At 36.5% G+C, this 27,933-nt stretch overlaps 1 protein-coding gene across 3 annotated transcripts; it reads right to left on the bottom strand.

Moving 5' to 3' along the window:
* Positions 1–398: 398 nt before the first annotated feature.
* Positions 399–27,539, bottom strand: LOC124359054 (putative aminopeptidase W07G4.4). Of its 3 annotated transcripts, none has more exons than XM_046811458.1 (12): positions 27,293–27,537; positions 22,187–22,325; positions 18,390–18,514; positions 17,901–18,015; positions 16,259–16,374; positions 15,051–15,223; positions 11,530–11,690; positions 8,785–8,958; positions 6,502–6,579; positions 5,945–6,071; positions 5,382–5,464; positions 399–1,121 (listed from the first exon to the last, which is right to left on the bottom strand). In XM_046811458.1, the coding sequence occupies exons 1-12, from the start codon at positions 27,361–27,363 to the stop codon at positions 978–980; spliced, it is 1,506 nt and encodes a 501-aa protein (XP_046667414.1). In that variant the 5' UTR covers positions 27,364–27,537; the 3' UTR covers positions 399–977. The 3 variants fall into 3 exon arrangements, with proteins under 3 accessions (XP_046667414.1, XP_046667415.1, XP_046667413.1); XM_046811459.1 differs by lacking the exon at positions 399–1,121 and adding an exon at positions 3,163–3,237; XM_046811457.1 differs by lacking the exon at positions 399–1,121 and adding an exon at positions 3,284–3,604 and having other exon boundaries at positions 27,293–27,539.
* Positions 27,540–27,933: the final 394 nt, after the last annotated feature.

Below are 27,933 nucleotides of genomic sequence, written 5' to 3'. Positions count from 1 at the left end.
ACGTGGACATGTCTTCTCAGTCCTTCGTCAGTGCTCGGTTAATGTAGTAACTACGCTATTGTAATAGTCCTATAAATAAAGCACTGAACTTGAAAAATCACGTTGTAATTAATTTTATGACAGCCAATTTTAATTTAGATACCTAAATTCAGATCTAATTTAGATAATGAGATACATATAATTTAATTTAGGTATTGAATTTTATTTGAATTTAGATATGTAATTAATATAAAGTTTCCAGTTTTGCTTTAATAGATTGTATTGATTTTTTAATTAGATTAGTTTCTTGTTTTCGATACCTTAGGTCTACCGAAAGTTCTGACAGATAAAGACAATTTCGTATTCATTAATATTTAATCTGGTATCAGGAAGAAAACTTGGAAGTAAGATACACAAAATCTTTTCTATTTTCTGTTTAATTGATGTACAAGTCACGAATGAATACATAGGGTCTGACGGGTTCCATTTTGCTACTCTTGAATTAATCTATAATGGCGTTAATCATATTTATGGATTCCCTAACACATAACAAATAGTATTAGACAACAAGAGTAATGCACTGCTCATATACTCTTGAAAACGTTGTCGATATAGGAGATTATATATTAAAGAAGCTGGCCATAGTTGGTATTTGCTTAATGGTGACAAAGTTGTTCCATTTTTCACGAAAAATAGGTGGACGAAATAAAAACACAAACCGTGGACATTATTTATAAATTTAAGATAGATATTTAGTTAATGAATCATGCCATCCTACGAGTTACAACTTGTAAGTATTAAACATCTAAATTGGTAACATGTTTGTGACCTGTAGAATAGCACGAGGGCTTTGAATATAGTATTGGACTTTGAAATTGAGGTTTTATAACACAGAAAATAAGACCCGTACACATGTAATTGAATTAAATTCATCACTTCGGATCAAAGTATGGAAAGTTTAATATTAGCATCTAATATTTTGACAGTTCAGCGAAAAGTTAGTGCCAGGCGGTGTCAAGGGGGTCTTCGAGCCTCAGAATGAAACGGTTGGCCAGAGTGAGGACAGCCGAGGCTGCGCCGGCAACACTACCGGCAACTTCGAGATGGGAGTACTTGACGGGTAGCTGAGAGTCTAGGCCGTGCTAAAACACGATACACAGGATATCACAGATACATAAAGTAAAAAGAGTGCTATGATTGGATACGACGCTGGCGGGAGAACTTGACGGGTAGTTGAGAGTCTAGGCCGTGCTGAAACACGATACACAGGATATCACAGATACATAAAGTAACAAGAGTGCTATGATTGGATACGACGCTGGCGGGAGAACTTCACGGGTAGTTGAGAGTCTAGGCCGTGCTGAAACACGATACACAGGATATCACAGATACATAAATTAAAATCGTGAAACACATGAGTGCTATGATTGGATACGACGCTGGCGGGAGAACTTGACGGGTAGTTTAGAGTCTAGGCCGTGCTGAAACACGATACACAGAATATCACAGATACATAAAGTAACAAGAGTGCTATGATTGGATACGACGCTGGCGGGAGAACTTGACGGATAGTTTAGAGTCTAGGCCGTGCTGAAACACGATACACAGGATATCACAGGTACATAAAGTAACAAGAGTGCTATGATTGGATACGACGCTGGCGGGAGAACTTGACGGGTAGTTTAGAGTCTAGGCCGTGCTGAAACACGATACACAGGATATCACAGATACATAAATTAAAATCTTGAAACACATGAGTGCTATGATTGGATACGACGCTGGCGGGAGAACTTGACGGATAGTTGAGAGTCTAGGCCGTGCTGAAACACGATACACAGGATATCACAGATACATAAATTAAAATCGTGAAACACATGAGTACTATGATTGGATACGACGCTGGCGGGAGAACTTTACGGATAGTTGAGAGTCTAGGCCGTGCTGAAACACGATACACAGGATATCACAGATACATAAATTAAAATCGTGAAACACATGAGTGCTATGATTGGATACGACGCTGGCGGGAGAACTTGACGGATAGTTGAGAGTCTAGGCCGTGCTGAAACACGATACACAGGATATCACAGATACATAAATTAAAATCGTGAAACACATGAGTACTATGATTGGATACGACGCTGGCGGGAGAACTTGACGGGTAGTTTAGAGTCTAGGCCGTGCTGAAACACGATACACAGGATATCACAGATACATAAAGTAACAAGATTTCTATGATTGGATACGACGCTGGCGGGAGAATTTGACGGGTAGTTGAGAGTCTAGGCCGTGCTGAAACACGATACACAGGATATCACAGATACATAAATTAAAATCGTGAAACACATGAGTGCTATAATAATAATAATAATAATAATAATAATAATAATCTCTTTATTGCATTCTTTTAACAATTTTTACATCGTATCGCAATCGTCAACAGTTTTTATAAGTCCATTTACACGAGATCATCCACACATTCACACAACCTCACACTCACAATTCTTGCAATCATTCAGGTCACAATCGCATTGACCTCAGATCCAGCAATCTCAAATATCCCAGCGGCTTGACATGAATTCATCAACAGAGTAGAAAGCCTTGGACTCCAAAAGGAGCTTGAGACGCGTTTTAAATTGATTTTGATTATTGGAAATTTTGATTTCTTCAGGGAGCCTGTTGATTAATCTGACACCAACTTCTTGCGGTAGATTTTGCGCTAATGTCAATCTGTGTTGATGCGTGCGAAAGTTGTCCCTGCCTCTAGTTTCATATTGATGAACGTCCCCGCCACGAATCAAAGTGCACCTTGATCTGCAGTACACGATCACCTCAAAAATATAGAGGCAAGGCAAAGTCAGCAATCTCAACTCCCCGAAAGATTCCCTACACGACTCTCTATAATTTAAATGTTTAATGATTCTGACAGCTTTTTTCTGGAGTCTAAAGATGGATGCTATGATTGGATACGACGCTGGCAGGAGAACTTGACGGGTAGTTGAGAGTCTAGGCCGTGCTGAAACACGATACACAGGATATCACAGATACATAAATTAAAATCGTGAAACACATGAGTGCTATGATTGGATACGACGCTGGCGGGAGAACTTGACGGATAGTTGAGAGTCTAGGCCGTGCTGAAACACGATACACAGGATATCACAGATACATAAATTAAAATCGTGAAACACATGAGTGCTATGATTGGATACGACGCTGGCGGGAGAACTTGACGGGTAGCTGAGAGTCTAGGCCGTGCTGAAACACGATACACAGGATATCACAGATACATAAATTAAAATCGTGAAACACATGAGTACTATGATTGGATACGACGCTGGCGGGAGAACTTGACGGATAGTTCAGAGTCTAGGCCGTGCTGAAACACGATACACAGGATATCACAGATACATAAAGTAAAATTATGAAACACATGATTGTGCTGTGATTGGATACGACGCTGACGGGAGTACTTGACGGATAGTTGAGAGTCTAGGCCGTGCTGAAATACGATCCCCAGGATATCACAGATACATAAAGTAAAATTGTGAAACACATGATTGTGCTGTGATTGGATACGACGCTGGTGGGAGTACTTGACGGATAGTTGAGAGTCTAGGCCGTGCTGAAACACGATACACAGGATATCACAGATACATAAAGTAAAATTGTGAAACACATGATTGTGCTGTGATTGGATACGACGCTGGTGGGAGTACTTGACGGATAGTTGAGAGTCTATGGTTTATAACCCAATATAACGTATGACATTATTTTTTTTTAAATGCACCATTATGAAATGGTAAAAAACACTTATTCCTCATTATAATATTTCTTGAAAGATATGAATGCACAGAAACATTATTCTTGAAATACAACGGAATAAGGGCTACAAAACGTGAAAAATATTTACACGTTTTTATGTAATACGAGGTTAATGGAACTATATTTAATACATGTCCAATGTTAAAAAATTATAGGCGTAAAGATTAATATGATTTCTACTCTTTGGTTACCCCAAAGTTATTGTTGTAATGAATGTTTGTGAATCAAATGATGAAAGCAAAAAATCTTTTAATACTGGCCTTCATTTTTACTTTCAACAATATAATTTTTTAGAATTCGAATGTAATAAAAATTATGATCAAGCAAAAAACAGCTTTAACATATATTTGTAAAATTCAATGTCTTGATATAATGTTGACGTTAACAGCCAATGAAAGAAATAACTGTAGTAACTATATACTGAAATATATTATCATTGCTCAAAGAAAATAATACAAAATAAATATTTTACTTTGGTCCTTGAGCTTAGTTGTAAAACCTCAATTTTCTACTAATTTTCATATAAAAATAATTTTGTTACTTATTAGTTTACAAAAGCAGTTACCTACTTTTAACATAGCATTAACCTAAACTATTTGTTCTTAATAATAAAATTGAGTGAAATAATGAACTATACATAAAATCAAAGTAACATAGCCTAGAGTAACCTGCATAACGGTTCTAGAGCGGTAATTTCTAATAAACCTGTTACTTGGTTTAATATTGAACATTATTGTCATTCATTAACATTTTTAAATCAAATACAAACAGCTTAGATCAACATAAAGCTACATCAAATTCAACTCTTGGTTTCAATTTAAATATCAGTTCCAGTGTTAGCGAACAGAGTTATATCATACAAAACTTCTTTGTTAATAAATCGGTATCAAATAGATAAATCGACTGAAATAACACTTATGAATCACGTATACAAATAATCGTGGCAAGATATGCTCACTTAATAAAAAAAACTGTATATCATTAATTATATTGTAAATATTATACTGGCATTTATTTTTACTTTAGAGCCATATTAATAAAGGTGGACTTAAATTTTACAATATTTAAAAATGTAAAATAATGGAAGATGTCTCATTTAGAAAGACATGGGTAACACGCATCCAAACGCTTTTATTGTTTCAAACATTTTTATTATTTATTCACGAGAACTCCACCATTAAAATATTCAAAAAGTAAAGTGAAAAGCGTTTGGATGCGTATTAATTATAGTTTTACAATAAGAATTTCCCACAGTGTAGGGCAATTTGTGTATGTGTAGGTGTGGATCAAGACGAGGGCCATCTCTCGCCATCGTCTTTTCTGCCAGTCTTGAATGAGTCGGGTGTTATATTTAAATAATAGTAATATATTACAAAGTTAATAAATTAAATATCAGAGTTACGATCTGGTACTGAAACCAAAAAAGCTAATAAAAAGTTGCGTAACTCAAAGTTTGTGTTTATAATGCAGTATCTGTAAATGTTACGAAATGTGGAAGCTTAACTTTAGATTAGGGCAAAGTTGGTTGTAAATTAGTATGGGAACGAACGCAATGAGATAGAAAATCTAATACTTACCTTGTCTAGGCCTGAGGCCGTTAACGTGAAGGCCACTGCCGCGGATCCCTGCAGGACTTTAGGCTGTTCCAGAACTTCGCCTTCTGAAATAAAAATAACATATTCTGAATATAACTAATTATGGTAGAAGTTTAAATGTTTGTAAGAAATCCATAACAGAAAAATAAATTTTTTTAAACTCAAGTGAACAATTGTTAAAATGCGGGCCATTATTTCGTTGTACATAACAAAGTATTCAAATACAATACGAGTTACAGCTGAAGGTGAAATTGAGCAAAAAGCCAAAATTTTAAAGAATTAAGTAATTGTGGAATGATGGCTTTTATCCTTTGCTAAAAGATATTGTTCCAGTAAGAAGTTCTGGTTAAGAATCATAAAAATGAGAACATTTTATTATGTTAGACCTATTACGTATGTGGTGGTATAGGGACAAGGGTTAACATTTCATATTTAGAAATACTATATCACGTCAGGTATAGAAAAAAACCATCTTTATAAAAATAATTGATACACGACGAAACTTAAAATACATTTCGAGCTACACCAAGAGTAACATAGCCTACCTTTGAAATTTCCAAAATCATCTTTCTTTAGAACTCTAGCTTCAAGAGGCTCTCCAATTTTCTCACTGTTGACTTTTACGATTTGACCTTCTTCAGCTTTTGCTGCTGGTCCATTGTCTGTTACTATCTGAAAAAAATTCAGAAGTTTACCAAATGGTGTTGGGCTTACACGTCATCGTGCGACTACTTTGGTGTGGACTTCGTAATAGTTACATTTCTTATTATGATTCCAGTAATTATTATAGCAGTTTTGAATAAGACCCTACAAGATTATACCAAAAATATTAAGATGTCTACATATTAAATATATCTACATTACACATAAAGATCTTACAGTTCAAGCAGTGGCAACGGCATCGAATGGTACGTGTATTAAAAACACTATAATAGGATTTCCGACATTTACCATCGTTGTATGTTAAAAAATGTGCATAACTGTAATTGTGAAGTCTATTATCCTTTCAAACATTCCATCGCCAATAACAAACTTTAAACTAAACAAAACACAACATATCTACATAATAAAACATTCTAGTTAAAAAACCCCAAAAACTTACTGTATGCTCTGAGCCAGATGAGATGGAGATGATGTAAGGATTTACAGAAGCTTCTTTCTTCTCAACGAGCTCCTTCATCTGCAAATGAATACATACGTGTAAGTAATGTAGAAGTGATCAAGCTGCGACTGTCGAGGTGAAGAACTGTCAGTACAACCTTCCTATTTACATGTATGACTGTTATCGTAGTAACGCATCATGTACCTTCTCCACTGATGATCCTCGGATATCAAACCAAGCTTCCATACAGGCTTCTGAATCCCATAACTGGCGCAGGGTTGCATATTGAACATTATATGAAAATATAACTTATATTTTCTTTAACTTGTGTTTGCCAGATAGACGTTCATTAAACGTTTTCATTAATATTTTAACTTTTCCTGTAAATTGTTTTTATCGGATATTACACAATACAGACAGGTTAAAGGTTTTAGAAGGTATAGATATTTTATAACAACTTTTATTTTTGCAAATTGTTTGATAAATTTTAAGATTACAAAGAATATCTCTTCCAGATTAATCGAAAGAAAGGTAGATTTCACGTATGTAGCGGTTATCTGGAAATACCAATTTACAGAAACATTGTGAGTCTGAAGTGTGATCAGTACAGTCCTGATGGCTGTAAAATTGGAGTGTTCGTAAACTTGTAGCACTTTTTATTATTTAGAAACTACATCATCTTACTACAAAATCTTATATGCATATTCATTTGTTTGTAAAACGTGAAATTAGTTTAGTTTTAATCAATCAGAAATTGCGTATGTACAAATTTCCACTTTACTGATTCGACGAAATCGTATGATTATAATAATATCATACAGTTGTTATCTCGAAGCGTTACGAAATATAAAAACAAAATTGCGGTAAGCATACGGAACATTCTAAAACCCGTATATGGTTGTTCTCCATTATGCATAATAGTTGAGATCCAACAATTCTTTTCCAAATTGTAAAAGGCCGCCATCTTGATAACCGTAAAGAATGTAGAAAAATGTGTAAGAGCAAAAATGTTCTAATATTTTTATAAAATCAGTTATTTTGCGTCTATTTTGAGAAACGAAGGAGGTAAAATCTCCGCATGAATGAAAACGATCGCTATTTACCTATAACTAATTGAGACACATGTTAAAGACCTCATCCAATTTTAGTATAACAAGCTCAGTCTAGATTCTACAAATAATTACGGTTTTTATGTTTAGAAGCTAGAATTAAATGTAACATATACCTAATAGCGTACGATAATGCAGAAGAAAACGATCCCTACCATTTCTAACTGATTGCAATCAACCATTGCACGATTGAAATCTAATTTAATACGATTTTGTAAGCTCTAACCAATACTTTGAAAGTTTTAGTATTGTGGGATATTCGTAATGAATTGGGAAATATTGTTTCTGGTTATTTTACCGTGTATTAAACCTTTGTAAACCTGTAACAAGTTTATTGAATTGTTTCAAATTTCTAAGAGTCAATTTCTAAAAGAAGTTCAACGTATAGCTTGAAAGTAGGCTTGGGAATTTGATTAAGTAGTGTCAGTGTTTCTGGGAGATTTTATGAACTACTTTAATACTGCAGTTAAAAATATACATTCCAGCATGTTCTACAGGTCCTCATGTAACATATTATGTAAGTTTTGTCTGGGAGATTTTATGAACTACTTTAATACTGTAGTTAAAAATATACATTCCACCATGTTCTACAGGTTCTCATGTGACATATCATGTAAGTGTTTCTGGGAGATTTTATGAACTACTTTAATACTGTAGTTATAAATATATATACATTCCAGCATGTTCTACAGGTACTCATGTGACATATCATGTAAATGTTTCTGGGAGATTTTATGAACTACTTTAATACTGTAGTTAAAAATATACATTCTAGCATGTTCTACAGGTACTCATGTGACATATCATGTAAGTGTTTCTGGGAGATTTTATGAACTACTTTAATACTGTAGTTAAAAATATACATTCTAGCATGTTCTACAGGTACTTACGTAACATATCATGTAAGTGTTTCTGAGAGATTTTATGAACTACTTTAATACTGTAGCTAAAAATATACATTCCAGCATGTTCTACAGGTACTTACGTAACATATAATTTAAGTGTTTCTAAGAGCTTTTATGAACTACTTTAAAAAGTAAAGAAAAAAAAAAGTAAAGAATGTCTTATTTTACCAGGCGAAGTTAGGGCTAAGAAGCCCTCTCTAACACTTAACCTCTCTACTTTAATAGTGTAGTTAAAAATATACATTCCAGCATGTTCTACAGGTACTTACGTGACATATCATGTCAGCCAAAACCATCTTGCCTTTCCCCTCGCTATTGAGGACTCGCACTTTCCTACTGGATCTCGCCTCAACAGCGTCCTGCAGGACCTCCCCAGCAGGATTGCGGCTGAGAGCCAGTGCTGCCACCACCTTCAGACCTCTCACCCCAGTTTCCGACAGAACCTGTCACAAGGTAACTTTAGATTTAAGGACTCGCTCCTTTCTACCAGATCTCGCTTTAACAGCGTCCTGCAGGACCTCCCCAGCAGGATTGCGGCTGAGAGCCAGTGCTGCACAACCTTCAGACCTCTCACCCCAGTTTCCGACAGAACCTGTCACAAGGTAACTTTAGATTTGAGGACTTGCACCTTTCTACCAGATCTCGCCTCAACAACGTCCTGCAGAACCTCCCCAGCAGGATTGCGGCTGAGAGCCAGTGCTGCCACCACCTTCAGACCTCTTACCCCAGTGTCCGACAGAACCTGTTACAAGGTAACTTTGTAACTTGGGTACTAGCACTGGCGCTAGATGGCAAGGTAGGAGTACGCCACACCATGAGCTTGCGGTCAGATAGACAGACAAACAATCATACAGAATAGAAGTTTCTACACACCACCATTCACAAGAACTGTGTTAGCCTTCCATGGCTGGACATTCACCATTATAGAATTGCAGAGAGCCCGTAAATCTAGCAGACTGTAGTGACCATGGCCTTGTCAAAGCGAGAACAACTATTAATATTGTCTGCTCTCCTTTTCTTTTTGTTTTTCCCAATGAATAAGAATATGTCGTTTGGTTGTAGTCAGATTGTTCACAAACGTATTTATTCATCTATTTTCTCGTTGCCATCATGATTACCTAAGACTTATGCTACTCAGCCAAACCTTATGGAGTGACATGTATCATCGAACTCAGTTTTTACTATATGGGAATGAAACTCATGGCAAATTTGGAGTCTATAGGTCAGTTCGTTTTCGAGATATAGTGTGGTCAGACAGACAGAAATGAAATTATCCAGCCCTCTAGTGATAACACTTCGTTAACGCTCAGCTAATTAAAGTAGTTTATAAGGTTTACAGGCTTTCAGATATGTTTTTCGCTATCCCAATTTCTAAATAGAAAATACCTTAACTAATTGTCAGCACAGGAAGCTTTGTTACAAAAATACAACTTATTAAGCCACAAGCAACAAAATGGTAAGTAAAGTATGTAAATGGAGGAATCATATATAATTTTGGTTCTTTACTGAAGGTGAAGAATTTGATGGATAGACATTTTCTAACAGTAGTTTATATAGTGTTATAGTTTATATTTATAGTTACAGTTTATATATTTTTATGCACTCTTACTAAAGAGTGCATACAAATAAAACCTTAATGTTCTATATTCATATTAAATTTCCAATGAAGGCAAACCATTAGCTGTTTCAATTCTTGGATAATTTTTACACATTGATACGTTGATATAAATATGGGAGGGAGTTATGAGGGGAAGGCGTAGAATAAGACATGAATTTGGTAGAAAGGTTGTTTTTACACCCAATAGAGAACCATTTAAATTCAAACTTAATGGATTAAAATGCACTAAATGCATCAAATTTTCTAACATAGTCAAATTTGTGATTAACATGTAACCTCTCATGCAAGGCTGAATTTAGTATGTCATGCTACAGGCTTCGCTGTAGTCGGGATGCAAAATTTGAAATCTATAGCTTGCTTTATAATGTTACAATATCATCAATATCATAGATTGCAGTCAGTTTGCTTTCAAGTTTATTTCTCCTGCAATTTTGAGGTTTCCATCATCATTACCAATAAGACAAATAAAAAATGTTCACCATGTATGTCATCCTATAGAATTACATACGCCACCATCGAAGCTTTATCAGATTGGTTTTGAGATATAGTGCGGACAAACGAAACATGCAAATATCCAGCCCCTCTAATGATACGCTTTGGTAGCGCTCAGCCAATAAAAATTTGCGTTGGTTCACAATGTTGACTATGAATGTTGACAATGTGAGTTGAATTTTGATATGAATCAACACTTCCCACCATAGTTGCGTTACGTGTAGAAGAATCGGTTGATCCACCGTGCCAGTTAAAATCGTATAGCACTCAATTGTGCACCTGATGATACAATTATAATACCTCTTCACCTTGATTGCACTACATTGTGTTGTCAAGGTGCCTGATGTCGAAAAGATACAGTTTTGAGCTATTTCGTTCTTCGTCACCTAATTAACTATTTTTGGATTCCTTCAGACGAAAATGACTCAAGGTTCTAGGAGTCAAGACTGCGATAGCTTCAGATGTCTGATGCTACATGTACATGTAAGAGGAAGGTGAACTGCAGCTAAACTCGAGTCTTGGATAGTCAATTTTTTAAACATTTGGGTATGACGTCTCTCATAATCGTCAACATCGTAACATTTGCTATGCGCTCCATGCTGATAAGTCAAGAGCGTGACAGTCGAGAGTCATATATTGATTGATTCTCGCATACTACAGTGGAATTGAGTTGATTAGAACGTAACTTAACTGGAATAATTATGACGCAAGGTTGCAATTTTTGTACCTATCAGAATTATCTTGACAAAATTAGTCAAAACGGTTGTGGTGGTTATCTACAAGTCTTTTATATTGTTTAAATATTTATGCAACATTATTTTTGCCTGTATAGGTTTAATAATTGTTAAATTATCTTAATAAATTAAAAAATTCATCTTAATTTAGTTTTATATTATTGTTTGACCTTCATGAAGCCCGCTATTGCAGCGGCCCCCGCCTTAGCACAGAGACTGGCTCCTGGAGTATTGTAGGTCGCGCCCTCACCCACCAGCAGCACGGTGTCAACCACTGGAGCGGGAGTGTCGTACGTCAGGATCACAATACGACGTGCATGAGCATCTTCCCCTGTACAGTCATTGCAAACTAGGATAGAAATATTAAAATAGAATACATTACAAATATTACAACACACCTCTCTTTCAGGTGTAAACAGCCTCTCAGATTCTCTAGTTCGTGCCGCATGCGTTTGTACAGTGTGCCTGTTCTGTGCGGTCATTTAGTTTGTGCTTAAAATAACCATCCGAATTCACAGCTTGATTATCCTAAGTGCACCTTATTCTGTTAATAGTTATCGAGTTCATCACTATACTTTTATAAGTTTAAATTTTTATATCTCAATTAACCCAATGCATACAGATTTGATGACACTGAGGATAGATACCTCGAAAAGTAATGTTATAATTTTATACTAAACAATGATCACAAATGCATGAAATCCTGTTATCCTTTCAAATTACCCATCGTCAATAATAAAATTGAAAATTTGAAACTTGCTAAAAGGTTAGTTACTTTATTTTCATTAATAACGATGGCAATCGACAAACAATTTGTTATTTATTAGAACGGAGGAATATTAAGATTGCAAATTTTGTAGCCTTTTTATTGTATAGAAATCTCCTGAATTAAGAGATTTAAATTCATGGAAAGTAGAAAGATAAATGAGACGAGAAGATATGTTGAATTGACAAATGCTTAATGAAAGGCACTGTAAAGGAGTGATTCTGTATGAACGAAAAGAAATGCATTTGTTAAAGAAATTAATATAATTTTAATAAGTAGTTTTATGATTATAAATTACTAAGCACTTTATAATTGTTGTATTATTAATGTACCACGTAACATTGAAACCGTGAAATGAACGAACAGTAACATGCAATACAATTTAATATTCTAAACCAGGGGTTCCCAAACTTTTTTGTACCACGCCCCCTCTGGTTATTTGGAGACCCCCCCACGCCCCCCTACACATATCAATAATTGTACGTATGGTGAAAATTTAAACAAGTATTACATGAAAAACGAATATAATAAATGATACAAAAATTTAACATTGTAACACAGATACATTTTCAATTTATAAGGAAGGTGAAACAATAGGCCTACTACTTACAAAAACAAAACATAAAATGTAATTTAGTGAGATGGGTGCGCTTGCAATGCGCATGGATAAGCTGACAGATCCTGGGTTGAGTTTTCAGACAAAGCACAGCGTAGGTCACTTTCGACATCAAGTTTGTTGCGTTACTTGGTTTTTGATCGCCACAAGAGTTGAAAACGCTTTTTCGCACATGTATGTGTTGTTGAAAAAGGCAAGTACATCCGAACAGCTTTCCCTGAAACACTGGGGTAAACTTTTAAGTACTTTAACCAAAATGAGGGCTTTGTCCATTTTGTCAAAATCGTATCTTGCAGCAGAGTCATTTTTTATTTCTACTCCCTCCTCTTGCAACTCTTCTGGCAGCAACTGTATGTCCATGTTGAACGGGTCAGTTTGATAGTTTGTACAAACTCCTCTGACAAGTTAGGAAAGTACCTGCTGAACTCCTCCTTGAGGATCTTCAAATGGTCAATTATCAAGTTTTTCAAAAGCGGTCTTTCAAAAACGTCCTCAAAACATACTTCTTCTGAAACTGACACTACTTTGCTGAAACTTGAATAGTTGCTGGGGGTTCATTGACACTTTACGTATCCAAAGTTGTAGTTTCTCAACGTACATCTTGATGGCATCCCGATGTGTTACTATATTTGAGTCTGCACCTTGCAGTCTCATGTTTAGGTTATTTAACGTGTCAAAAAGTCTGATAAATAGGCCAAAAATCACTTGGTTCCAGGGTTTTTTGAACTCTGCACTAAGCTCGTTTTGTTTCTGCTGTGCCAAAAAACGTTATCACTTCATCACGGAGTTCAAATAGTCTTCCCAACATATTGCCTTTTGATAGCCATCGTACTTCTGTATGAAATAGCTGCGTTTTGTGATCACTTCCTAAAATCTTCACACAGAATTTTAAACAGTCGAGTATTTAATGTACTGTTCTTAACGTAGTTGACTACTTTAATACAAAGCTTTAAAACAGCATTGAGTTCGTTAGGAAGAGTTTTTGCTGCCAAGGCTTGACGGTGAATAAAACAATGAATCCCAACCACATCAGCATTCTTCTCTTTGGCCAACTGCACAAAGCCTGAACGAGAACCCAGCATTGAAGGAGCACCATCTGTGCATTACACCAATAAGTTTTTGCCAAGAAAGTTCGTGTTTCTTTAAAAAAGTCTGATTACTGCTTCCATCACATCTACAGCTTTAGTAGTGGTCAACAGCTCAGTAGAAAACATCAGTTCATCCTTCATTCTTTCATTTTCAATGTAACGAACATATACAAGCAAATGAGAGCATTGTGCTATGTCTGTACTCTCGTCAAGCTAGATAGCAAAAAACGGTGATTTTTTTATTGCATCAACCACCTGGTTTTTAATGTCCTTGGCCATATAATCAATGCGGCGTTTTACGGTGTTGTCTGATAGTGGTATTTGTGATAGCTTTTGCCTACTATCAGTTCCAAGGACAACATCGGCTGCTTTTAAAATGCACGGTTTTAACAAGCGTTTCACCAATAGTGTGACTTTTCTTTTCCTTAGCAATAATAAGAGATAATTCATATGAAGCTTCAAGCACTTTTAGAGATGACTGAGGCAGCAGATCCAGTGCTATCTAACTTCATGCGCTTTAAATTCTTAGATTTTGCAGCGAAAAACTCTTTAGGTTTGTCCTTTAAAGAGGCACGTTTGGCTGACAAATGTCTAAGAAGACGATTAGGCCTCATCGCGTCATTGCTTAATACCTCAATAGCAAAATAACGCAATGAGGGTGATCAACATTATCTTTAAGCAAGGAAAAAAAAACCCATATTGAATATAATCGTCAATATACTTGCGTTTCTTTGCCGTGTTCATCTTCTCTGATTCAGCTTCACACAGAACTCACACAACACAAAAAACAATTACTCCAATTCAAACGTCGCAGCAATTACAGAACACCCACAATACAGCAAACACGCTGACGATAATTCACGGAAAGCACTGTTGGCACAACGGACTGGCGAACGGACTAGTTACAACGCAAGCATGGAACAAAGTGCAAGGTTATTGACATTGGATTGAAGATGCGGTGGGGGGGTAAGTGGTAGGCGGGCGTGGTAGGGGTGGAGGGACACTCGCACTCACGCCAAGGCCAAATGGAGGTAACGGGTGGTGGGGGTCATGGATGGCGGGGAGGGGAGTATTATTATGAGGAAATTATTTTGTAATTTTTTTTTATTTATTTCATTTGGGTGTCACGCTCCCCCTGGACTTTCTCCACGCCCCCCCCAGGGGGGCGCGCCCCCCCCCAGTTTGGGAACCGCTGTTCTAAACAATTTATTCCATTTTTACCTTTGCTTGTTCCCATGGAGAAGAATGGAAAATCTTTTTGCAGTGTTTGAGGGTCTGTTACGACAGAGATGTTGACTCCACTCTCAGGCGGGAACACGTCGTGGAGATATCCTTCAAAGTTTGGAGGCGACATGCTCTCGCAGACTGCCTCGGCTACGTCACGTGCCACTACTCTGAGGAGATACAATAAGATTGTCCTTAAGTGTTACAGGCAAACATCTACGAGCTCTTCTTTGTGCTTGGAAAGAAGAGCTCGTAGAAGAATGAGCTCGAAGAACTCAATGTTCAATGGAAAGAACTGAATAAAGAGGGGAAGAAGTGAAAAATATCAAAAGCCTACAAAGCAAATTTAAGAGCCAGCTTTACTAACGTTAATATGGTGCGATAGTAACAATCTCCATGTTGACCACGATGAATATAAACATTGCTCACATGGCAGAAACCTCAAGGCCGCTTCACTGCAGCCAGCTCTTACTTAAATTGCAAGCCGTGTACTTATTGTTACAGGAAAGAATTGTACAATAAATATGGTGCGATAGTAACAATCTCCATGTTGACCACGATGAATATAAACATTGCTCACATGGCAGAAACCTCAAGGCCGCTTCACTGCAGCCAGCTCTTACTTAAATTGCAAGCCGTGTACTTATTGTTACAGGAAAGAATTGTACAATAAATATGGTGCGATAGTAACAATCTCCATGTTGACCACGATGAATATAAACATTGCTCACATGGCAGAAAACCTTTTCTGAAACATACAATGTCTACTTATTTTGTTAACAACGGAGCAAAGTTTTCATTTCCTGTCTGATAACAAATCCATAAAATGAATATTTATTTCCTTATTTAAGCGCGCAATTAAATGAATTTCGTGGAATATTTTCACTTTGAATAAATACAACTGTATTAAAATGTTTTTTATGTTATAATTATGTGATACATGGTATTGAAGTAGTTCAATATTCAAACTCACTCCCTCTTAAATAAAAAATACACACACAGGGGTAAAATATAAATATTTACAGAATAATATTAGTTTCTCACAGGTGGGTGGCAACGAGTCTATACAGTCCACGGGTACCATGATGAACAAACACTAAACAAACAAAGATACTTGACTTATTCATAAAACCACTAATAGGAGAATGAGATTTCGTCTAAAGTAAATTACATTTATTACATGATCTAGTTAGTAAGCAACTGACCTTCCATCCTCTAGGTTCGCTGCTATGTTGACAATGTCTATGAGTGTCGAGTACTCGGGGCCCCACACTCCCAAGAACTTTCCTCTTGGAGAATTTTTCTCTCGATCGCGAGGGTTCTACGAACAAAAGTAGAAAAGTGCATTACTAAGAAGCGGTGAATATACATTTTTTTACCAACTTATGGAATAGCTAGTGATCACACCCGCTACCCTAAAACATTATAGCTATTTTTAATTTGTGCAAATAAAAACCCACATTCGCACACAAACACAAACCTCCCAGTTAGCTACCAACGTCCTACCAACACACACTTACACACGCACTCACACAGGGTTGGTTGATCTGATGGATATAAGTTCTCGTATGTAATTGAATTTTGGATTGGACAAAACTAGAGAATGTTTTGGGAAGCTTAAAAAGTCATTGGAATTATTTTAAATAGTCTTGTAACACTTTTCAAGAGTGTATTAAAATGTATCAGTAACAAATATATGATGGTAGAAAACTGTTAAGACGGCTTTTAAACAGCACATCAGAGCATATCGGGAGTCGGAAGTGAAAGGATTATAACGTAGCATACTAGAATTAGTAAGATATGTCGTATACTTCAGGTTGATGTTTCCATAAAATAGAGAAGTAAGACAATGAAATTCTAGAACCAGAAATAGGTCAATGAGGATAAATAAACTGATGAGGATGCCGCTGTGCGGTAAAATATGCCATCAACGTTTAGGAGAGTTTGGGCAACCTTACAAAGTAGATAACTTGTAATATTATTGTATCATCCTGTATAGGCCAAATGCATAACAGTGACAATTAAAATATTTTACACTTTATTTATAACAATCCATACTCTTTCATATACTTTATTTATAACAATCCATACTCTTTCATATACTTTATTTATAACAATCCGTACTCTTTCATATACTTTGTTTCAATGAACATTGTTTGAAATTACGACAAAACCCATGAATTTGAATTACGAGATTTTATCCGATAAACTGTACTGAGAAAGAGTGTAGGATTACTTTTTGTGTGAAAAACTAAATAATATGCGTATTTTTATAATTATGAATATCATAATTTGGCTAATCTTACTAAATGACAACAGCGTTACTTTTAACAACACAATATTTTATGTACACAACATCAAACGGCAATATTATTATCAGAATCGTCTGAATCTCATAATTCTTATATAGTATATTCCCATATTAGAAATAAAGGATGGTACGATTACGAGGGTGGTTTAATAGGTACATGTGAAGTGCTGAATGGACACAACTGAGTTTTCTTTAGTTTGTAGTCAAATCTCGTGGAGGAATTAACTCCAATTCTGTTATATATTTGATTGGGATGACCATCAATATTTAAAGAGAAACGTCTACAAAAGGTCTAAAGTTACGAGTACTCTGCATCATTAACACGCATCAGCTTAGTTCCCTGGAGTTCTAATCCCAACAAAAGTTTCAATTACCTCTCACGCACTTTATTATAACAGGCTAATTAAAAATGGGCTCTAAGGGATAGAGTACATTTGCCCCACTGAACAGTTATCCTGGATATGAAACAAATAAAACTGCAGTAAAAAATCTCTTATTCTTAGGTTCTGAGTTGGTATCTCGTACATAAAACTTACAACGAAGAAAGTATCCAAAGCTCCAAGTAAGGTGACAAGCTCGGCGTGAGGAAGCTTCGGGCACGGATCCTGGTGCAGCACGAGCAGAGGTGCTTTGATCCCGTGGTCCCGTGCGCTTAAATATGAGCAACAGCAATATAAGCAACAAAAATATGAGCACTAAACATATAATCAACAAAAATAATGAGCAACAAAAATATGAGCAAGAACATGAGCAACAAAAATATGAGCAAAAAATATGAGCAACAAAAATATGAGTAAAAAAATATGAGCAACAACAATATGAGAAGAAAAATATGAGCATCAACAATATTAGCAACAAGAAGATGAGCAACAAAGATATGAACAACAAAAATATGAGGAACAAAAATATGCGCAGCAAAAATATGAGCAACAAAAATATGAGAGCAGGCTTGCAGTAACTTAATGTAGCAGCACAATAGACTTACCTATGTATTCTATCAAACAATAAAAATATAAAATACTCACCTTTTCATAGCTTTTTTAGCAGCTTCTCCAAATTTTCTTACGCTTTGGAAATCGGAAAGTTCTTTAACCGGAGCATAAATCAACCGTTTGGCAGGCAACTCTACTTCCACAAGGGAGCAATCGCCCTGCAATGATAGTTGGACTATCGTTAAAATCATTACTGTAAAATAATTTCTATGATTTAAAACCCATTATTGAGTATTGATAATTTTAAAGAGTAATCGTATAGCAGCCTTTTACCATCGTTATATTATAATGTAACAATTGAAACTAGTGTCACCTACCTTTTCCAGGTATCAAGATCATAACATACCTGGCGATCAACACGCTCGATAATATAAGTTTGAAAATCTTTCTGCTGCCCAATTATTCAGTCGTGTATTCTTCACCATTGTGCTTGAATAGTCGCTGTTTCTGTATATTAACCTAACAGTTCAGAAGCCGAGAGGCAATATTCATTGTATACGCACACAATCTGGTTATTCATGAAGTCGATAGAGCAACATCCCTTGAGGAAGACTATAATAATAATAATAATAATAATAATAATAATAATAATAATAATAATAATAATAATAATAATAATAATAATAATAATAATAATAATAATAATAATAATAATAATAATAATAATAATAATAATAATAATAATAATAATAATAATAATAATAATAATAATAATAATAATCTCTTTATTGCATTTTAAAACAATTTAACATTGTATCGCAATCGTCATAAACAAAAATAAATAGTCCCAACTATACCTTCATACACATTCACACTTACAATTCATACATTCGCTCAGGCACATTCAAACTGACTCCAGATCCAAAGCAAACATATACATACCGACTCCAGATCCAGAGCAAACACATACAAACTGATTATTTAAATACTGTGCAAATTTAGACCTCCCAGCGGCTCATCATGAATTCATCGACAGAATAAAACGCTTTTGACACCAAAAGGCATTTGAGACGAGTTTTTAATTGATTTTGATTGATGGAATTTTTTATACTCTCAGGGAGCTTGTTGATGAGTCTGACACCAACTTGTTGCGGGAGGTGTTGAGATAACGTCAATCTGTATTGACTAGTTCGAAAATTGTCCCTGCCTCTTGTCCCATATTGGTGAACGTCACCGCCACGAACCAAATCACACTTTGATTTGCAGTACGTGATCACCTCAAGAATGTAGAGGCAGGGCAAAGTCAGCAACCCCAGCTCCCTGAAAGATTCCCTACACGACTCTCTATAATTCAGCTTTGCAATGATTCTGATTGCTTTTTTTTGGAGCTTGAAAACTCTTTCCATTTTGTTTCTGGCACAACCTCCCCAGAGTCTCACTCCATACGCAAAGTGTGGGTGGATTAAGCCGAAATAGGCCATTTTTAAAACTCTGAGGGAACAAAACTTTGCTAAATGCCGCAAGGCATATATGCCTGAGGCTACTCTAGCACATACATTGTCCACATGATCAGCCCAGGTCAGTCCTCTATCTAGGAACATTCCCAAAAACTTCGTGGAATCAGTTTCCTCTAAACGAACATCATCCACAAACACAGCAGGGTGCGCTGTGTGATCATTTTGTCGAAGGCTAAAATGTATGACATTTGTTTTAGACTGATTTGTTTTCAGGTTTATTTCAGCAAAATACTGAATGCATGCATTCAATTCTATGAAAGAATTGATTTCCAGATCTTGGGTTGATTTGTTTTTGAGACAGAGAGTAGTGTCGTCAGCATACTGAACCAGCGTTCCATGCTGGATCACTGATTTCAATCTACAGACGTAAACTAGAAACAAGAGAGGCCCAAGGATGGAGCCCTGAGGGACACCGTGGGTCATTTTAATTTTGTTTGAAACAACGTTCGAGATCTCCACGCACTGGTCTCGATCCTTGAGGTAAGAAGCGAGCCACAAGTGCGAGAGCCCCCGCACGCCGCATTTCTCCAACTGGTGCAACAGTGTCTCATGATGCACACAGTCAAAAGCTTTGGATAGGTCGAGGAATATGCTAAGCACATGTTCTCGTCCTTCCATTCCATCGACAACATTGTCCAGGAGGTTGTTCACAGCATCCACTGTAGATCTGTTTTTCCTAAATCCAAATTGTTCTGGATTCAGAATTTTGTTATTTTCTAAAAAGCTTGCAAGTCTTTCATAAAAAATCTTTTCAACAATTTTACTAATTTTTACAATAGTGCAAATAGTGTGTTTGTGTGGCTACTCAGACAGTCGGTGACAGTACAAATAGTACAATAGTACAATAGTAATCAGTATATCACAGTTGGACAAAGAGATTAAAACTGTAAGGGTTTTGGATTCAGTTATCTGACGCTGATTTCTCATTTTATTTACATGTACGATGGTTGGTTTTAAATGTTTCGAGCAATACAATATGCCATCAGAGAAAAGAATTAGATTTAATATGTTTAACTAATATTAAATAATACAATATTTGAAATATTTAGATACCTTTCCATTGTGATATCGACCAAATCTAGCTCGGCTGACGATTTTTTTTCTTACTGGGAATTTCTTTATTGATTGTGATTAACACCTTCAGTGCACCGTCAGTGCAAAATTGACTGACGAATCTTACACTTATATGTGATATCTTAAGAAAAGACTAGATTATAGTTTTCTTTTATTCATTTAAGGACTGCAGCAAAGTAATAATACTTAATTGTTACAAATTTAAACATTATAGTGATTTAAATTTATAAACTTACGTTACAGAGTTTTGTTCATTACTAATTTTAATTTTATACACGAGTCTCCGTAAAAAATGACGTACAATATAATATGTATAAAAATAATATAGTGGTTTACCAAAATCGTAAATACATTGTTATGCAAACTATTGGTTTTAGTATTGAAAAAAAACTATGCGTTTATAATTTACAGGTAGAATAAGTTTAAAAATTACTTTTGATAGTTGATGTAATTCTTACTCTATACACCTTCCACTTCAAACTTCGAAACAACCGAAGTTAACCACTAAAGTTTGGTTTGACCTCTGTAATCAAAGGGATACTCCTACCTGAACAGATAGAAACATCGAAAACAATATGTTATGAGCAACATATTATGATATATTAGTAGTTTAGTCGCGAATGTATCATTGATCCTTAAATGCATTTAATCCATCAGGGCCAGTAGAATAATTGTTCAAATTAATTGACGGGTGTGAAACTCACTGATGGCGGACCTCATCTATAGCCAGTCGCTCTAAACTGTGTTTGTGTGGCTACACAGACAGTCGGTGACTGCTTGAGTCAATGCATTAACACCAGAGTATTTAATGCGTGGTGTTAGGGTGATAGTTTAGCCATTATACAACACAGGGTACTTCAGGATTCTGTTCACCGTCACTGACGTTTAGTTTCTGAGTGGGTTCTCTGTCTTCCTGTTTACATATGTTCACTTATAGTCACATTGAAGGATACAAATTATCTGCCTGAAGAATTTATATTAGATATAGGACTTAATGCCACATCACTTCGATATCAGAGACAAGTGCTGTCTGTCTGCAAACTCTGTAATCGTAGACCGCAGACTATAACTCAAGTGCTGATGTTAGTCTTTATATGTCGTTAGATGCACTATCGAGCGTCCAATCTATTATTAGTTTTATTATATATGTTTTACAGCTCTTATTCTAGTTTTCTATGACCGGCCTAAGAAAAAAATAAATAAAAACACTTCTTGTATGTCTTTTAGATACCACTGGTCAGAAATTGAAAACTATAAACTAAAATCAAAAGAAATCCAAGAGGTTAACCCATTACTTACCGTGTATTCTTCACGCATTAACTTTTCCCTGATGGGTGCAGGGATAGTAGAATCGTTAGGAGGATACCTGTAGATAAACACGTAGCCGTCGTAGTCAGGGGATGTAAGGGTGGGTTCTGGAGTCACTCTATAATCCAATCTGGGCAAAACAATGTGTTCTGTTAGGAGGATACCAGTAGATAACACGCAACCGTCGTAGTTAGGGGATGTAAGAGTGGGTTCTGGAGTCACTCTATAATCCAATCTGGACAAAATAATGTGTTCTGTTAGGAGGATACCTGTAGATAAACACGCAACCGTCGTAGTTAGGGGATGTAAGAGTGGGTTCTGGAGTCACTCTATAATCCAATCTGGACAAAACAATGTATTCTGTTAGGAGGATACCTGTAGATAAACACGTAGCCGTCGTAGTTAGGGGATGTAAGAGTGGGTTCTGGAGTCACTCTATAATCCAATCTGGACAAAACAATGTATTCTGTTAGGAGGATACCTGTAGATAAACACGTAGCCGTCGTAGGCAGGGGATGTAAGAATGGGTTCTGGAGTCACTCTATAATCCAATCTGGACAAAACAATGTATTCAGTTAGGAGGATACCTGTAGATAAACACGTAGCCGTCGTAGTCAGGGGATGTAAGAGTGGGTTCTGGAGTCACTCTATAATCCAATCTGGACAAAACAATGTGTTCTGTTAGGAGGATACTGTAGATAAACACGCAACCGTCGTAGTTAGGGGATGTAAGAGTGGGTTCTGGAGTCACTCTATAATCCAATCGGACAAAACAATGCATTCTGTTAGGAGGATACCTGTAGATAAACACGTAGCCTTCGTAGTTAGAGGAAGTAAGAGTAGGCTCTGGAGTCACTCTATAATCCAATCTGGACAAAACAATGTATTCAGTTAGGAGGATACTGTAGATAAACACGTAGCCGTCGTAGTCAGGGGAAGTAAGAGTAGGCTCTGGAGTCACTCTATAATCCAATCTGGACAAAACAATGTATTCAGTTAGGAGGATACTGTAGATAAACACGTAGCCGTCGTAGTCAGGGGATGTAAGAGTAGGGTTCTGGAGTCACTCTATAATCCAATCTGGACAAAACAATGTATTCAGTTAGGAGGATACTGTAGATAAACACGTAGCCGTCGTAGTCAGGGGAAGTAAGAGTGGGTTCTGGAGTCACTCTATAATCCAATCTGGACAAAACAATGTATTCAGTTAGGAGGATACTGTAGATAAACACGTAGCCGTCGTAGTCAGGGGAAGTAAGAGTAGGCTCTGGAGTCACTCTATAATCCAATCTGGACAAAACAATGTATTCAGTTAGGAGGATACTGTAGATAAACACGCAACCGTCGTAGTCAGGGGATGTAAGAGTGGGTTCTGGAATCACTCTATAATCCAATCTGGACAAAACAATGTATTCAGTTAGGAGGATACTGTAGATAAACACGTAGCCGTCGTAGTCAGGGGATGTAAGAGTGGGTTCTGGAGTCACTCTATAATCCAATCTGGACAAAACAATGTATTCAGTTAGGAGGATACTGTAGATAAACACGTAGCCGTCGTAGTCAGGGGATGTAAGAGTGGGTTCTGGAGTCACTCTATAATCCAATCTGGACAAAACAATGTATTCAGTTAGGAGGATACTGTAGATAAACACGTAGCCGTCGTAGTCAGGGGATGTAAGAGTGGGTTCTGGAGTCACTCTATAATCCAATCTGGACAAAACAATGTATTCAGTTAGGAGGATACTGTAGATAAACACGTAGCCGTCGTAGTCAGGGGATGTAAGAGTGGGTTCTGGAGTCACTCTATAATCCAATCTGGACAAAACAATGTATTCAGTTAGGAGGATACTGTAGATAAACACGTAGCCGTCGTAGTCAGGGGATGTAAGAGTGGGTTCTGGAGTCACTCTATAATCCAATCTGGACAAAACAATGTATTCAGTTAGGAGGATACTGTACATAAACACGTAGCCGTCGTAGTCAGGGGATGTAAGAGTGGGTTCTGGAGTCACTCTATAATCCAATCTGGACAAAACAATGTATTCAGTTAGGAGGATACTGTAGATAAACACGTAGCCGTCGTAGTCAGGGGATGTAAGAGTGGGTTCTGGAGTCACTCTATAATCCAATCTGGACAAAACAATGTATTCAGTTAGGAGGATACTGTACATAAACACGTAGCCGTCGTAGTCAGGGGATGTAAGAGTGGGTTCTGGAGTCACTCTATAATCCAATCTGGACAAAACAATGTATTCAGTTAGGAGGATACTGTAGATAAACACGTAGCCGTCGTAGTCAGGGGATGTAAGAGTGGGTTCTGGAGTCACTCTATAATCCAATCTGGACAAAACAATGTATTCAGTTAGGAGGATACTGTAGATAAACACGTAGCCGTCGTAGTCAGGGGATGTAAGAGTGGGTTCTGGAGTCACTCTATAATCCAATCTGGACAAAACAATGTATTCAGTTAGGAGGATACTGTAGATAAACACGTAGCCGTCGTAGTCAGGGGATGTAAGAGTGGGTTCTGGAGTCACTCTATAATCCAATCTGGGCAAAACAATGTATTCTGTTAGGAGGATACTGTAGATAAACACGTAGCCGTCGTAGTCAGGGGATGTAACTCTGGAGTAACTCTATAATCCAATCTGGACAAAACAATGTATTCTGTTAGGAGGATACCTGTAGATAAAAACGTAGTCGTCGTAGTCAGTGGATGTAAGAGTGGGTTCTGGAGTAACTCTGTAATCCAATCTGGACAAAACAATGTATTCTGTTAGGAGGATATCTGTAGATAAACACGTAGCCGTCGTAGTCAGGGGATGTAAGAGTAGGTTCTGGAGTCACTCTATAATCCAATCTGGACAAAACAATGTATTCAGTTAGGAGGATATCTGTACATAAACACGTAGCCGTCGTAGTCAGGGGATGTAAGAATGGGTTCTGGAGTCACTCTATAATCCAATCTGGACAAAACAATGTATTCAGTTAGGAGGATACTGTAGATAAACACGTAGCCGTCGTAGTCAGGGGATGTAAGAGTGGGTTCTGGAGTCACTCTATAATCCAATCTGGGCAAAACAATGTATTCTGTTAGGAGGATACTGTAGATAAACACGTAGCCGTCGTAGTCAGGGGATGTAACTCTGGAGTAACTCTATAATTCAATCTGGACAAAACAATGTATTCTGTTAGGAGGATACCTGTAGATAAACACGTAGTCGTCGTAGTCAGTGGATGTAAGAGTGGGTTCTGGAGTAACTCTGTAATCCAATCTGGACAAAACAATGTATTCTGTTAGGAGGATACCTGTAGATAAACACGCAACCGTCGTAGTTAGGGGATGTAAGGGTGGGTTCTGGAGTCACTCTATAATCCAATCTGGACAAAACAATGTATTCAGTTAGGAGGATACCTGTAGATAAACACGCAACCGTCGTAGTTAGGGGATGTAAGGGTGGGTTCTGGAGTCACTCTATAATCCAATCTGGACAAAACAATGTATTCAGTTAGGAGGATACTGTAGATAAACACGTAGCCGTCGTAGTCAGGGGATGTAAGAGTGGGTTCTGGAGTCACTCTATAATCCAATCTGGACAAAACAATGTATTCAGTTAGGAGGATACTGTAGATAAACACGTAGTCGTCGTAGTCAGGGGATGTAAGAGTGGGTTCTGGAGTCACTCTATAATCCAATCTGGACAAAACAATGTATTCAGTTAGGAGGATACTGTAGATAAACACGTAGCCGTCGTAGTTAGGGGATGTAAGGGTGGGTTCTGGAGTCACTCTATAATCCAATCTGGACAAAACAATGTATTCAGTTAGGAGGATACCTGTAGATAAACACGTAGCCGTCGTAGTTAGGGGATGTAAGAGTGGGTTCTGGAGTCACTCTATAATCCAATCTGGACAAAACAATGTATTCTTTTAGGAGGATACTGTAGATAAACACGTAGCCGTCGTAGTCAGGGGATGTAAGAGTGGGCTCTGGAGTCACTCTATAATCCAATCTGGAAAAAACAATGTACAGTATCCTGCTGTTCTATTCTTGGCAAAGTTCCATGGTTGGGCATAAATCATGAAAGAACTCATTCTTGTCTAAACAAAAATGTAGTTTCGTGAAGAATGTAAAGTCTAAAGATGAAATAATTATAAAAATTATTCACCAAATAATATGATTCCATTTTTTGACTATATTTATAAAATTATAAAAAGTGTGATGAGCTAGGGCGGTTACTACAACGCAGTAGTGCCCCGAAATCAAATCTTGCCACTGAGTTTTAACATTGCTTTCCATTTTATTATTTTTGCCTTTCACGCTATAAATAAAAATTGTATACGTTAAAATCTCAAATTCTACGGTTTGTTTAGAATTTTATTTACTCTGCTATTTTCTCGTTGTCATCGTGATTACTCGTAAAATCAATGTAAAACTATCCGCTAACGCTCAGTGACATGTACAATCGACGAACTCAGTATTACTTGCGTAGTAATGAAGGTACACGCTAAATTTTTAAATACATTCACTTCGTTTTCATGATATCGTGAAACACAGACAAATAGACAGATAGACATATAGACTGATCCTCGAGTGATCCAGGGTGATTGAATAAGTATTACATAAATTGCCTGAACTCGCGGACATCCTGAATGATCTACAGCTGTTTCATGAATGTATGAAACACCTAAGACCACACATTAGTTATCTTTTGTTTTTATAAACTTGGAAAGAAAATCAGTATTAATAATTGTATCAGTATTTTTGTGTCTTACAGTTAGGCTAAACGAATGAAACACCTTTCTCGATGAGTGACGAAGGGCTTTGGACTAAATGCTGTTAAATTTGTAAAAATATAATTTTTTTAAAAGGACATTTATTGTGAGCCAAAATAAATGATTACAGTACACTTGTAGATCATAACATTGAGCTGATTAGAGAGAAAAAGGGCAACTTTTAGATATTGGTTTTGTTACCTGCGGCGTCATGTGCCCCCCTTTATGAATAAATCTCCAAGGAATGTTATCTCTATGTGTGTAAATAACATATTAAAACTTAAATATATCAAACTGGCTTTAAAATAAACTGAAACTTACTCAAATATGTGAACTCCAGAAATTGATTTCGATAAACTAACTAAACAAACTGTAAACAACAACCGAACCATGGTATAACACTTTTTGTTGTTCAAAAATTTAAAATCAGATTTAGAGTATAAAAGACCCCCAAGACTGATTCACAAGTAACAGATAGAATATTTGATGTTATCACATTCTCTAGTTCAGTTTTAAGTAGCCTGCTTGGTACGCTGTCTTAGACAACTGAATGTGAAATGAATTAATCTAATTTGGGCGATAGAGAGATGTCAGTGATAAACTTTCACCGCGTATCGTTTACATAATATTTAATCTATTCTTTAACGTTATAAACACGAACTATATGATCTTCTTATGGAAGTCGTGATGTAATTAGCTATGAAGTTTTTAATTAATAAAAGTGCAGTTTTTGTTACAAAATTTAGGATATGAAATTTAACAATTAAGGGTTATGAAATTATGCTTATAGCACACTATTCATTTCATGTTTAGTTCTAAATTATTTACAACATTGTAGTGCTGTAAATAAACTTTACTTAAACTACTCACTGTCAATTGGATACTACGATGTAGACGTAAGTAAACAATTTGGCAGCGTCTTGATAGTAACTAGTCCTTACCCGTGGATTCACACGCAATTT

Source organism: Homalodisca vitripennis, chromosome 4 (assembly GCF_021130785.1).
Source record: "Homalodisca vitripennis isolate AUS2020 chromosome 4, UT_GWSS_2.1, whole genome shotgun sequence".
NCBI classification, from domain to species: domain Eukaryota; kingdom Metazoa; phylum Arthropoda; class Insecta; order Hemiptera; family Cicadellidae; genus Homalodisca; species Homalodisca vitripennis.
The sequence above is the reverse complement of the archived record's forward strand: the minus strand, read 5'-3'. Positions and strand labels throughout refer to the sequence as shown.

Bases quoted from the DNA above. Each gene is read 5' to 3' on its own strand.
- LOC124359054 (XM_046811457.1), bottom strand. From the start codon at position 27,363: ATGGTTCGGTTGTTGTTTACAGTTTGTTTAGTTAGTTTATCGAAATCA. The intron at 18,515-22,186 runs GTAAGTAATGGG...CTATCATTGCAG, and splicing joins TAATGCGTGAAGAATACACG to GGCGATTGCTCCCTTGTGGA. The intron at 11,691-15,050 runs GTAAAAATGGAA...ATGACTGTACAG, and splicing joins CTCCATGGGAACAAGCAAAG to GGGAAGATGCTCATGCACGT.